At 44.1% G+C, this 14698-nt stretch overlaps 1 protein-coding gene across 5 annotated transcripts in view; it reads right to left on the reverse strand.

Moving 5' to 3' along the window:
- Positions 1-14698, reverse strand: part of LLGL2 (LLGL scribble cell polarity complex component 2) — a 33173-nt gene that overhangs the window by 18011 nt on the left and 464 nt on the right. For 2 of the 5 annotated variants that reach the window (XM_027691728.1, XM_027691727.1), the window contains exons 1-4: positions 7968-8082; positions 7570-7677; positions 1258-1355; positions 182-263 (exon numbers count right to left, since the gene is read on the reverse strand). In XM_027691728.1, the coding sequence (XP_027547529.1) occupies positions 182-263; positions 1258-1355; positions 7570-7677; positions 7968-8048 (369 nt within the window). In that variant the 5' untranslated portion in view covers positions 8049-8082. Of the gene's footprint in view, positions 1-181; positions 264-1257; positions 1356-7569; positions 7678-7967; positions 8135-13906; positions 14047-14698 lie in introns of those variants that run through there. The other 3 variants (XM_027691729.1, XM_027691730.1, XM_027691731.1) reach the window with 3 other exon arrangements.

Raw genomic sequence — 14698 nt, forward strand, 5'->3', positions numbered from 1 at the left:
TTTTTTAGTTTTACCAAGCATCTCCACAGCAACAGGCACTGCTGAGAGCACAAAATACACTGGGATAAACCTTTTCCAAACAAGCAGCATTTGAATATAGGAGCCCAGTTTCCTGGAATAAAATCAACACCTGTTTAAGAGAGATCTACATAAGTCACAGAGGTACTGAAAATACACTTACCTGATCAGGTATAAAGTGAATCTGCATTACAGTGTTGTTTTCTTCATGTAAACCCATGAACTCCACCCCAGGAGCACCGTATCTGATGAGTTGGTTGAGGATCTACAGTATTTAAGGTGACCCACAGCTACAATTAATTGATAAGAAGCTTGCTAGCAAGCAAGAGGAAAAAGAGATTAGTTTGAAACCATGTTTTACTGTTGGTGATCTGGACTGAAAGGAATCAGTGCAAATCTACTTTGATTTTACATGCTTGTGGCAGGTTATGGAGAACACAGAAGTTTACTTCTTCCTTCCAGCATGTGCAGAAGAGGTGCCTGGACCCTGTTTTTTCTCAGGGATATTTCGTGGTTTCCCAGACACTCCAATCCTGCTTAACTAATTTGTAACCAAGAGACAGATGGTTACTGCCTGCATGTGCAGTCCAGCCTCTGAGCACAAACAACACCAGGAATGAATGATTAAGCTGGCAGAGACAGCACCAACTTTTCCTTTCTGGGCTGGGTGATACGCCCGTTTTACAACTTGCCCAGCTGGGACTGTGCCATGGGAAACACCTCAGTGCCTCACATACACACAAAAATCAGACTGGACATCGTTGGCTTAAAAAAAAAAATAAAAAAATTACCACCTTCAATGTTTAGATCTTTAATTCCTGGATGGTCAAAAACTCTGGAAGCTTGAAAGCATTTCTGAGTTTAGCTTTAACCTTTGAAATAGAATTGCTTCAGGAAAAAAAAAAAGGAACCCTGCCCCAAATATTTAAACAACCCTGGAATTTACAACATGAAGGATTGCTAAACTTAGGCCAGATCTAGTCTGACCTTCTGCATAGCAAAAGCAGAGTCTTGTTTAATATCTGCATCAGCTCAGCTTCTGGTTGAGCTGTAGCTCAGCTCTCAGAAGGATAATCCCACCCTGATCAGACCAAAATCACATTGAATCTTGGCAAACTCTTTCAACGTTCCAGTAACCTTTGCCTGCAAATTTATACTTAGTTCAACTTTTCAAACTTCTTCAAAGTTGCACGTTCTGACTGGGTTGGAGAAATCCAGCCCAAGTTGTTCAAAAGATACAGTTTGATGGCTCCTGATCGTGTCCCGATGGCCATAAGGCGGAGAAATGGGCTATAGCCCAGAGCACTGGGCTGGTGGGGAAATCCATGTTCCACAGTCTGGTAGAGAGAAAGAAAAATCATGATCATCAGCATGTTTCATGAGCACTGTGGTACAGAGATAAAAGCCAGCTGGTAAATATGGCATGGCAGTCTGAAATACAGCACGTGAAGTCAGCTTTTTCTCTTGAAAAGCATTCAGACACAGGTGAGATTTGCTGAACAACAGCCTAAGGATGAATATATTGCAAGTACCCCTGGCTCCACAGGCAGGATAAGCAGAAGTGTAACAAGGTGAAAGAGAAATATCCTGAAAACAGTAGCCCAAGCAGCTCTTGATGTTAAGATTATAAATAACTCTGCATAAGCACAGCTTAGTCAGTCAATACAACACACTCCATCACTCCACATCAACTTCCACTCTGTAAACCAACTGCTCAGCACAATTTCAAAGTCTGACACAAACACTGTGTCCTGTAAGACCAGCTTTATCTGCCACATTCCACACAGGTCAGCCTTCCTGACCTCTCTTGGTGACTGACATCAAGAAATGGTGCAAAGCAATGGAGAGCTGTGAGTGACCACCAGTGCTCATCCAGGAAACTAAACAGATTTACTATGGGCAGTCAGGAAAAGTAATGTAACCCATATCCATTTTCCAGAGCAAACACAAGGAATGCTGGAATTTAATGAGAACAGGAGCCTGCTAGGCCACTTCACACTAATTCAAAGCCATTTGGGACTAGAGAGATGTCACTATCATAGGGAGCAGTATAGGTTGCTTGCCCTTAGTGGCTTCCCTAAAGTACAGTTCACCAAGAGGAAGATTTGGAGCATGTTGTACACCCCAAAATGAGCATGGCTGGTGGATTTACTGGCCAGGGAATAATATCCTACCATACTTACAGGATGCAACCAAGCTGCTTGGAAAATAGCTCAGTCAGGTATTTAGAAGTGCTAATGTACAGCTATTATCATGGTTTAGGCAAAACAAGTGTGTGTGAGTTCACCAACATAGAGCCATGTAAAAGAGGGGTTGGTGTGCCCAAAGATCAGTAGGGCTACTTCCTGGAAAACACTGTTATCCTCACAGGCCCAGCTTCTGGAAAGTACCTTCTTCTAAGGCAAGCTGGTCAGCTGCAGAATAGGAATTCATTACCCTCATGGTTAAAAGAAAATAACAAGCAGAGAACCCTCCGTCTACAGAAGCAAGCACTTGCACCTCACTCCCATCCTCATTTCCATCTTGCCTTTGAAGCAAAGCTACCACATCACTTAGTTTTATGCTTTATTCAGCCTAAAAGTAACACCTGGACTTTATTTCCTGCATAGTGATTTCCCAACTTAATCCCCTGCACGAGAATGAAATGAAGCTGGTTTCATTTCTGTGGTCAGGCCATTAGCCTGAGGTGCTCCCAGCTGCTGCAAAGTACTTTAATGCCCTTTTACTGTTCCTACTCAAAGACACAGGCAGAGGAGGATACAGCTGACTCCATATCTGCCAGTTTGCTCCATTTTTAGCCATTTGATCACAATTCATAAGCTGTAAGAAAAGACCTCCTTGCTCTAAACATCAGTTACCCCTGTCTGAAATCCTCTTAGGGGAAGATGAGCCACTTTAGCAGATATAAAATTGGAAATACTGAAGCATTTCCCAATTTTCTGCTTGCCAACTCATTAAACTGGGCTAAAGAGTAGTTACTCATTTTTTACCTTTTACAGGTAGTAAGCTAAGATTAATACTACCAGCTCCACATCCACTGAGTTTATTTCTTTTTATGATAACTTAATATTCAGCCTTACTTACTCATATTCTAAGAAGGTAATTTAAGTGTTAGGTTTGATTAAAAACAAATTTTGAGAAGTCAATCTTTTTAATGTCACCCTTGAAGTTGTTGCTAACCAAACTTTGCATAGCTACACATTTAAAACTTCCTAGGAGACTGTATGAAATTAGGAATTTATCTATGGACTCAGAATTGAAACGGGAGTTTCCAGCACAGGCAAAGAGGAATTGCTCTGTACCATGACAGCTACTGAGACAACACAGAAAAGCTTCCTAATTATCAACGTTGTGGGAGGATGAAGCTATGGTGTACAATTCTGGGAAGAAGATTCAAGGTATCATATTATCTTAACAAGAAATCAGATATTTAAATGAATCAGGTGTAGCCCAGGCAATAAACACCACTCCAATCCACTCTCACCCAAAACAAAGTGAGGAACTTGTTAGGGAGACACCAGTGTAACTCCACTGTTTTAGTTTCAACTTGTTCACAGTCACTGCACTGTAATGTTATCAGCACAAGTAGGTGTAATTTTCAATGACACATCAATTAGAAACTGTGATTATTCCAAGATTTAATCCAGTCCAGAAGATAAAGCTTTAGCCTCAGAAAATCATGACTTATACAATACTGTGCTGCCTGTTAGGGAGCTGTCAACACTAGTTTTAATATTGGCCTAATTATATCTTTGGTTTGATGTGTTAATTTGTAAACACATTAGACAAGTCAATAAAGCTTTAATTTTCAAGTATGAGACCTATGAACTGCATAACCAAGTGTGCATCATTCAGTAATAATAATAGGAGGGTAATTTTTTCTCCAGGTTGTCATTCAACAAGAAATTTGAAGTACCCCCCTCATTCCACAGGCAAATTTGCAAAAGAGAAGTATCAGCAACAACAACAGTGTGCTGCACAACTTCTCATGGACCACAGCAAATGTACTACTGGTTTCTGATAGCTTTGAATCTCAACCAAGATGCCCATAAGAGGTAACAAAGACAAATGAATGACATAAGAGCGAGTTGCTTCCACAGCTGGGCAATAAAGGCTTCCGGGTGGTTTTGGGGCTGTATTTGACACCACCAGAGCCAGGCATTCACATTCACTGTCCTGATTACCCAGATCTTTTCCTTGTGCTTATTTACACCCAGTTGTTAAATCACACCAAGTCAGCTTTCCGTGGCCTCCTTTCCTTCCCTCTCTGGGGCAGCTTTCATCAGCCAATCCTTTCACCTGCTCAGCAGGTAAACCCAGCAGGGGGGAGCGAGGGGGGCAGAAGGCAGCAGAGGTTACAATGGAGCCTTTCAGCAGAGCTGAAAGAAGAAACTGGAGTGCCCACGATGTGCCCTGTTTCTCAAAAGGGCCTTTGTTTCTTTTGGGAAAGGTGGGAGCTTTCGTTTTCATTTTCCTCAGACCACAGATTTGTCAGACTCTGTACAAGTAAGGCTGATGTCAGCAGCACTAACTAACAGAGATGCTTCATGTCAGTCACATTTACTGCAGGAAAAACGTGGCCAAACTGAACAGTTGTTCCCAGCCCACACTAAAGCTGTGCCGATGAAATTCAGTTCTGTCTTCCTCCCTTCACTTCTCTCTGCTTCTGCTCTCAGGTTGTTTTATGACAAAGCAGAGCCAAACCCAACCACAGGCCATACAAACCCTGTCCCTTTGTTAATTCGCCTTTTGAAGGAACAGTGGAGCCTGGATGTGCTGACCCTGCTTTGCACAGACACCAGTTCAGATTTCAGGTAAGCCATCCATCCATCACACCCATCAGCAGACGGGGAGGAAGGCTGAAAACAGGGGAAAAAACACGAAGCCATAAATTAAATGCAATGCTCCCAGTTTGGTAACATTCAGCTGTAAGACAGGCTGGTTCACCTGTGTGTTACCCATCATCTAGTCTGACAATGCCAGCCTGAACATGTTCATTCTGCAGGGCTTGGACTGAGCCAAAGGCATCCAAATACTACTTCCAAATGCAGGATAAACTTCAAGATGTAGACTGCCAAGTCCACATACCTTATCCTTCATTCTATCCACTGAGCTAAAAACAGATTCTCACAACAGGTACGCACAAGCATGGGAAGTTCTTACTCATACAGAGAAACAGATATGCAAAGCTAATTGACTAAGAGAGTTTAGGAAGGTGTTTTTTGAAACAAACAAATTTGAAGAGCTAGTCCAGTGGTCAATCAGTCCTTTAAAACCATCTGGACCACCTCTTATCCAGAACAGAAATGCAAGAGAGAAACATTGAAAAGATCACAGCCTATTTATACCTCACAGAATAAACAAACAAACAAAAAAATCATCCACCACCAATCAAGCAGACTTTTTAAATTGAAGTCCATTACTAGGTCAGAGTGGTCAAATACATTCCACAATATTAACACTAAACTTGTGTGGCAAAATGCATTTATATTCAACTTCTGGGTAAAATGAGGGCAGGAATCCCCAGTGCTTTTAAGGTACAGACCTTCCATTTAGTCATGACCCGCATCACACACTGAAGAGGTGCAAATCCACCGTGCAATTTCTCTGATCAGCAACTTTATAGTCCCACAAACTATTTCCCAAGCAGGTTCTTAACCAGAAGTCTTTCAAAGACCTCAAATAACAAGTGTTTAAAAACCTGCTTACCAGCACTAATGTGCTTGCTTTAATAGCACATTAGACAAGGACAGCCTTGGCACACAAAGCACTATGATTCTTGGCTCCTTGGAGCCACAACCTTCAACAGCTCAGAATTAAGGTCTGACTTTCCCAGACCTTCTCAGTCTACCTAGCTGTGAGTAGATGTTTATTGGATCAAAGGGTAGAGGCTTTCAAATGACCCATTATCTCTGGAAATACTGGAATGGGAGACACAAGACTTGGGAAAAAAAATCCATGATTTGTATGCAAGGAAAAAAGTATAGTGTGAAAGATTCTGGTATAATGTTCATTCCCTTCTGACTCTTATTAGAAAAGAACAAGTTACTGTGGCTTAAAGGTGCAAATGCATTTTACAAGGCCTTTAATTACCAAGCTGCTAATCAAAGCAAACCACTAGGAAGTGTCCAAAGCAGTTGTCTCCCCAGAAACAAGATGCAATATTTACCTCCAGGACTGAATCAAATGGAGTCACAAATCCCGATGTCAGCTTCTAATATATTTGGAAGTTTCCCTCTGCTGCAAAAGCTAGTTCTTTCAACCCTGTTTTGCATCATCCAAATTAGTCTGTCTCTGGCAGGGGAAGTTTAGCCAAACATTCTCATAAGAAAAAGGCATATTCAAGGAAGGGACATCCCTGAAGTGGCAAAGGTTTTTCCAAGGTGTATATAATTTTATATGCTTATAAGCAATTCTGACCCATCCCTGGGATGTCTTTTCTGAAGCTGACATTGCATTAGCTACACAAACAGCTCAATCCTGGGCTGCATTTACTGATTTTTCTACTGCATCTGCACTAGCATTTCCTCATGGAAGCATGCAGAAAACAGACCTGAAGCACTCTTGAGTTCCTCAGGGAGGGAGGTATGCATGGAATTGGTGTTGGTTAGTACCAATTACATTAAATCATTTATCTCAAATATCCACAGTTCCACTCTAAGTATCTATCTACACTACAATTCTAATGAATCAAGGACGCTATTTCCTAGGCTGATTTCATTTATCCATTATACTTTTCAACGAAATTCCATTTAAACCTTGGAAATACAAAACCTACAAACATATTTCTGCTCCCCAATGAAGGTGTAAGTAGCCATTAGCCCAGCAATGACTTAATACTAGGCATTTACAGAGATGAAAGCACTATGTTCCTGGCCAGGACTCAAAAGAAAAATGCCCAGAGTGTTGGATAGATAGCACAGCCATTGCCATTCCTTCTTCACAGAGGGAAGGAAAAAACCTAGATACTGATTCAGACTAAGATAATAGAAATTCATTATTAATGGCCACTATGCAGCCCAGGTGCTTCCACAGCCTTTAAAATTCACATTTAAAAACAGAGGTATACTTGTACACCAAAAGTATAAACAAGGACAAAGAACTCTGGTTTCAGCTGCATCACAAGCTGTGGCTTATGTGTATCTCTAGAAAAATATTTACTTTCCTAGCAGTTCCACAAAGACCACCTCTAACAGAAACAGTCACAGTACATAGCAGGACAAACTACAGACCACTCACAGCATATAAAAGCTGCTGTGAAGATCTCTTCTTTCAGCAAGTGCCACTTAACAGCACGACAATGTCCTTTCTCTTAAAAAGGAAAGCCAGAATCGAGAACATGCTCGTGAGCTTAAACAAAACTACTCAGGCACGTCGGGGGGCGGGAGGGGGGGGAAAGGACAGAATCAAAAAAGAGAACAAACCACCTCTCCTAAATTTAACTTTTCCACCCACACTCAAGTAGTTTATCCTTGCGTTTACAGGGCACAGAGGCTCAGGATAGATTTGCCTTGCACACATATGCCTTGAAGTCTGAGGAAAGCACCGTACCTTGTTAAACTGGAAAAGGTCGCGTTTAAGCCTCTCTCGCACTGGATCGTGTCCGGCTCTTAAGAACCTTCTCATCTTCCTTGCTGTAGTATCTTGGCAACAAAAAACCTAACGAAAAAGAAAAGCAAAGCCATGTAAACAAAGGCAGCCTGAGCAGAGGAGCAAGCAGAAGTGGGTTATTTATTTTGGTTTAGCAGGTAACAAATCAGCCAGAGCAGACTGAGACAACACTGCTATCGAGTGACTAAAACCTGACACCACCCCAGCGCAGCACCTCTGCTGCAGGGCTCCACAATGCCATTTTCACATCGATAAAGAAAGCCAGTACAGACAAAACAGGAGGATTTGAGAAGAGTTTTTACACTTGGCCATTTTGCGATCGCTTCGGTTGACCTTACCCAAAGAAAAGGCAAAACTGCAGTATTTGCATAAATATTCAGACAAACCCAACCTAAAGGCCAACTCTCAGGTTCAGGCATTATTGACTAGCATCACTTTTCACCCCAGGTAACCTCCAGCTTTTGAGCTAAAAAGAGAAGGAATCACATTTTCAGCTTGCTCCATGGGTACGGCAGAAAGGGCGCTGTGCTTCCTGCAGGGGAGCTGCATTAATTATTAACTTGCTTTTGTAAAATATCAAGGCTAACTCCCTGCTCAGGGTGGGGGTAGGGGAAGGAAATCTTGCACCTGAGGTTCGCTGTGCAGCCAGCAACACAAACAATTCTGTGTGTCCCACTGCCTTGTCTCTCACAGTGACAGGAGGATCCAAGCAGGATAAATAAACCTGATTTACAACCCAGCAATCACACTGGGGGTACCAGGCTACAGCGTCCTATTCCACACAGCTCAAGAGGTTGGCACATCTCCCCTCTGCAGAGGTGCTAAGTGATAAGTAAAACACTGCCAACTCAAGACCAAAGGTTTGAATCACATCCTGACAATTCACCCTGGTGTTAAGTGCTCCTGCCCTGGCCAACTCTCACTAACTCCAGTTTCCAGTGTACAGACACTCCAGTCAGGATTTTATTTTAATTTGTTGGACAGGAAATTACAGCAATTGGCCAGCTACTCTGTATACAACACACATGTGCAGTGGGGGCCAGAACTTCTGAGGTGCAATGAACAATCAGAACGGATATTCTACAGTAGCTCTTTGTCAGAAGAGGTACGTGCACACCTGCAGCAAGGTGGGGAGAAGGCATGAAAAAGAGAGGGACCAGGAGCACCACAGGGACTGTCAAGTGAACAGAGGGCTCTGGGCCCTTGTTCCAACCATGGGACTGGAGGGTGATGGAGGGAAGGAGCTTTCACATCTGTACAGATGGGAGTAGCACAGCTGGAAACAAGGTGGCTGTTTCTGTGCTCCTGCCAGTAATGATGACCTTTGGTTAATGATTTAAAGCAGTCATTCCTGAGGAGCTGGAATTGCTTTTCAAATGGTCTCTAGCAAGGCCTTACACCAGCTGTGAAGGTCCAAAAGAAGGAAATGGTGTGATAAACAGGATGCTCTACAGGCATATTTTGAGAACTCCTTTTAGAAACTCCCTGAGCTTGAACTTGTACCCTTTTGTTGCATTACTGCCCTTTTACTTTCCTGCTTACACTCCAAAATCTCCAGCCACCTGTGCAGCACTGCCTGGAGCTCAGCATGACTGCAATGCAGCCCTGGTTCAGAGGACCAGAAAATCACATGAGGACCAATCACCTGAGTCACTTCCCCAGAATCACCAGCATCCAGGTGACTAAAGTATCACCTAGGTGACATTCAAGTCACCTAGAACCACTAGCAGCACCAATTACACCATGGAGAAAAGCAGCTCTGAGCAGGGCAGCTACAGGTATCCGTGCTTGTGAGCCACCAGCACATGCAGAGGTGATGAATGTGCACAGAAACAAATATAGCAGAGGACCCAAAAAAAGAGAGAAAGAATAAAAGTGTAGTTTACTTGGAAAATAAATCCTTCTACAATGATTTAGTACCTCAACTGAAATTTCAAAAATTCTATCAGATCACAAGTCTTCCTTCACCAGACATTCCTGAGAGAGGGACGTATTTACACAAAGCTACATTCACTCTAAGTTAGCAAAAGTTACAGAGCAGTGACAAGGTGCTGTGCTATGCAAGGAGAACATATCACACCCATGTATAACACACAACTTGCCCTCAGCCAGACAAGGAAAGGAAAGTGCCAAGGAGACGCACCCTTTCCCGCTGTCAATCAATATCCTGGACCTGTTAAACTAGGCAAACCCACAGAGAAACTCTACTAATTACCCTCCCCACTTTAGAAGAAGAGACCTCAGCTGTGCCAGCAGAGGCAAATTCCATGTTAGGGGCAAAGAAAGAAGAGTGGGCTTGATTTGACAGAGACACAACTTTATATTTAACATCTTGCTAGAATGTTTTATCCTGAAATATTAATTGCATCCAGAAGCGTGCTGTTTGAGCCTGCTTATGCAACAACTCCAACATTCACACTCCAGCCCACAGCAACTTGCTCAACAGGCTAAGGAGCACAATAGCTCCGAATCAAGCAGTAATTCACTTGAAGAACCATCATCCTGGAAGGCTGATGTCCATTACGATCAGAGGAGGCACAAAAAAAGTCATTTCTTATTGAGTGATATCAGGGTTTCATGCCTGTAAAATAACTGAGTGTCTGAATATGGGAGGAGATGAGGGGAAAAGCAGTTTTGAGCAAAGAAGGAACAGCATCCACTGCAGCACAGGTTCTCCAAGCAGAATCATTATTACAAGTTTACAAGGCTCTTGTCAATGTGAAGAATTTTGGCTTCAGTACAATAAGCAAGTATCTTTTCCAATGCTAGAAAAAAAAGAAAGATTCCACAATCCGTATAATCTTATCTTCCAGATGCACATTTACATATTAGCAGGCCAGTTTCTCTCCCACACACCTTTGGTGTCTTACATAAAACTCCAACCCCATGTGCTCTGCAGTTGTCTGCCAGTCAGCGTTTACAACCATATGGTAACAGTTGTGGCTACCAGTAGCCAGAGAGGAATTCTCCAGTAGCCTCTGAAGCCATGCCAGGTCTGCATGTATCTAATGTTCTTATTTTCCAGGGAAACAATTCTTTAGGCTTTCAAAGATGAGTCTTTTACCAGAAACTATGTGCAACATTCCCTTCTTCTAAGATGCATTGAGGACAGCTGTTTAGAGGCAACAGTAGCCCAAGGCTGAGTCAATCCCAGTTTTGCTCATACTCAGTCCATGGACACCTGACAGCAGAGCTCAGAGTGCCCTGTACATCGAGCTCCTGCTGTAGTTAAGTACAATGAGGCACAATTTTTCACCTCATTTGATTAAACCCAGACACAAAACAAAATCTCTTCACTATTCATAGAGAAAGGCAATGAAAGCACAAGTTTCAAGATGATCCTGTTTCCAATCACAGACTAAGGGGCAGTTAACATCAAAACCAGATTTCATTCTGTCTTCCTTGTTCAGCTCTGTTCATTTCAGATGTGTGAGACGTGGTATGTGTACTTTACCATAAACCCTGACAGACCCTATATTCAGTATTCTACAGAAAGCCAAATACTTCTTCCTGAGAGAAGCATTAATTGTTCCTCACTGCTGAGTGTTACCAATCCCTTCAGAGCTCCATGTTTTGCTTTGGCTCCATTGCTTTTGCACACAGCAATGTATCTTGATGCCCATGCACACTCTGGATTTTCTCCATCACCTTGGCATAGGCTGGAGGGGAATTACCCTCTCTAGAAATTTGTTGCAATTTTTGTTTATGTCCTCCCATGAGAGTGGACTTTCCAGCCAAAAGTAAAAGAGAACCAATGCTGGAAGTCCCAATCACACAAGTTAATCCAGTCTTAGAAGAAGAGAAAGCCCAGGTCAGAAGTTTTTACTATGTAGACAGTATTAAGTGTGGATATGGTCTCAAGTTAACTCCACAACAAAAACACATCCATAATGAGTTTATATTGCTCATGTAGGAGAGTTGCAAGGTACCATCTGTGTGCTTCCTTGGCAACCTCTACTCAATTTGAACAGGTTTTCAATGGGATATGGTCCAAGAACTTTCTTTTCAAAACACCATCAAGTATCTCAAGAACTCTTAAATCCTGCTTTGCTTTAGGCCTCCTTTTCATTCCTTCCTCAGCACTCCTTCCTTCTTACAGGTCCTTAAAGGGAGAACTTCTATCTATGCATCTGATAACACTTCTATCAACCCTGCTAAAATAAAAGAGGCCTTATCAACCAGCTTTGTTTGAACTACAAGCAGTTAGTGCTCCTGGAACAAACCGTCACCGCCATGGCCTTGTCTGAACCAGGTTTTTTCCTGCACCCAGAGGTCTGCCTTGTTCCTGTTACCAACACAGTCAGCAACACAGAACAGAGGCTGGATTGACTGCACAGCAAAAAGCTATTCCTTAGCACCAATGATCTCACACCAACAAAAATCATCAAAGCATCATTTAAATACCAGGCTTCTCCCATTTATCGATTCCAGGCGACACTGGACGTGACTCAATGTGAAATTACAAGTTTAAGAACAAATTTAGCTTGACATCAATGAAAGAAGGCCTAGCTGTTCTTTACCTGTTCATCTCTACCATTGTGCTTGGCTGTGACATGCTGTCAAGACAGATACTCGTGAAGAAGGCACAAGCCAAGCAGAACAGCTAAAGCAAGGGAAGCCTGGAAGTGTAAGATACCACCTCCTTTTCCTAGGATAAGGAAGATGCTCTAACATTAATCTCAGATTAGTGAGACCATGCAGAGATCTCCCTCACACAACACAACTGCTGATCCACTGTGACTGGCAGTTTCATAAACAGGAAAGTGTTCAGGTGTACCTTGTGTGCAATAGTCAGAGAGGTAAACCAAAGATCCTCCTGCAAAAAGGACTTATTTTGGTGAACCTGGAGAGGCAGACAGTTAAATGAACAATGAGCAGACTGTGGCAACACCACGTGCAGGTGGCTGCCCTCCCAAAGCACAGAAAATATTAAATAAAAGATCAGAGATCAATTCTCCAAGAACTCTTGGGAAATAACTGAGAACCAATCACACAACTCAGGCAAGTTCACGTACTCCACAGCTTTGTGCCTGGAGTTACCAGGAACCGCCCACCTGCAACGAATTTACGAGTTGTGCAAACCTTGTGTGTCATTATGACTCCTATTGTGCTCTCCTTGTCATGGGAGCATGACAACACCAAGTTTCAAAACACTACAGCAGAACAAAGTCTTTGCACTGAACAACATTATTGCAAATGATGCAAAACTCTTTGTAGGCTTTGCTGAGAAGCGTGAATCAAAGGGAAGAGTGGCTTGTAACTCTGGAACAGCATTTTACACACAGTGGGTCAATGGAGTAAACCACGAAAGCATTTGCTTCTTAAAGCAACACAAAGAGATCCAGCTAAAAGAAACTTTTATATGGGAATCAGAGTTTCCGTACCAGTTTCTGCACAGAAACTAAACTTTCAGCTACCACCAGTCCCTCCTTTGATATTGTAAAGAAAGATCAGGGTACTAGCAGTATCACACACTTTTATTGCCATGTAGTAACTGCAAGACATATGTTTAAAACCTCTGTTACTCCTTGACATTTCTCAAGCTTCTGTGTCAGCCAAGAAAAGACACACCTCTTCCATAAGCAATTCCCAGGAATAATTGTGTTACCATACCAGAAAGTCGCTAGAAGATAGAGGGCTCTCAACTGGTTTAACTCCTCCAATACTTTTCTTTGGTCAGCTGTTACAGCAGATGCAATTTGTTCAAAACCAAATAAAAGACTTTCCTCAGCACCATTCTGTGAAGATGTTTGAGAACTCGTCTCCCTTCCCAATACCATGGACTCTATGGAGCCCCTTGCGAGGCTAAAAGTGGGATTAGGGACTGCTCACTACTGGCAGAGATCATCCTTGTCCCTTCCATGGGCCAGGCTGTCCTTACAAGGAACGTGCCAGGATGCACGGAGAGCCCTTGGGACCTGCCACCGCTTTGCATTCCGCTTGCCAGAAGCACCAGCTTCCCGAATCAAAGCTAAAATCACCAGGCAGCTGCTTTGGGCACACAGCTTCACCTGGGACTTGGTAAAGCCAGATATTCCAGTTGACTGAAGTGCTTTCAGGTGACTACAAAGAGCAGCATTCCCCACCAAATAAGACATTACAACGGACAGCTTTTACTACTACAATCTCAGCGGAGCTGTCCTCCTGTCTTGTCACTGTCCTCACATCAGTGTAAGGCTTTGTATCATTGACTACAGAAACACAGAACCTGCTTCACCTGCTCTACACCTTCAACAACACTAAACACAAACACACGAAGCTTTCTCCAAAACCTCACCTCCAGGAGAGGTGTCAGCAACAGCCTGTTCCAATGGCACAATGAAGGGCAACCCGAGCCAAACTTGTTTTGCCTTTTTGGTTCACCTGCTTGCAGTCTGTTAACAGCAAGACGGTCCCTCACCCATGAAACTCTGAAAACTTTGGGGAGGAAAAAGAACCAGTAACACAATGCATCTTAATACAGGCAGGGATTTGAAGGGGAAAATACAAATAAAGAGAAAATGCTAACAGAGAGTCCCAAGGGAGTCCCTGCAGCTCTCGATCATCACATCTGCTCGGGAGTAGCTGGACAAGGGCAGGGGCATCTCCCACGGCAGGCGGGGAGGGAGCAGCTCCCACCGCCCCCCACGGCGGCCCCGGAGCAGCCCCGGCCCGGCCCCGCTCCCCGAGGGCCGAGCAGGAAGTCCCGGCGCGGCCCCCGCCGCCACCTCCCCCGGGAAATCCCGGGATGCGGAGCCGCCGCGCGGTACCCGCGGGGGGCTGCGCGCTCCGGCCGAGACAGACACAGCGCAGCGAACCCCAGAACGGAAAACAAAAACCCAACAGCGCTCCGCGCCAGCACTCAAGTTCCGCGGGGAGCCCACACCGGTGTCCCGGGTGCGCGGGGGCTCCGGGCGGGGGCAGCCCCAGGCACGGGCGAAGTGGCCCCGGCACCGGCGAGCACCTGCCGGCCGCGCCGGAGGGGCCGCGCCGCACAGGGCGGGCGGGCACGGCCGGGGCCGCGCCGGCCGGATCCCCCCGCCGGGACCCCTTCCCCGGAGCCCACCCCGCGTCCTCCGCGGCCCCAGCG

Source organism: Neopelma chrysocephalum, unplaced genomic scaffold (genome assembly GCF_003984885.1).
Source record: "Neopelma chrysocephalum unplaced genomic scaffold, ASM398488v2 Primary Assembly neopelma1_84, whole genome shotgun sequence".
Classification (NCBI taxonomy): domain Eukaryota; kingdom Metazoa; phylum Chordata; class Aves; order Passeriformes; family Pipridae; genus Neopelma; species Neopelma chrysocephalum.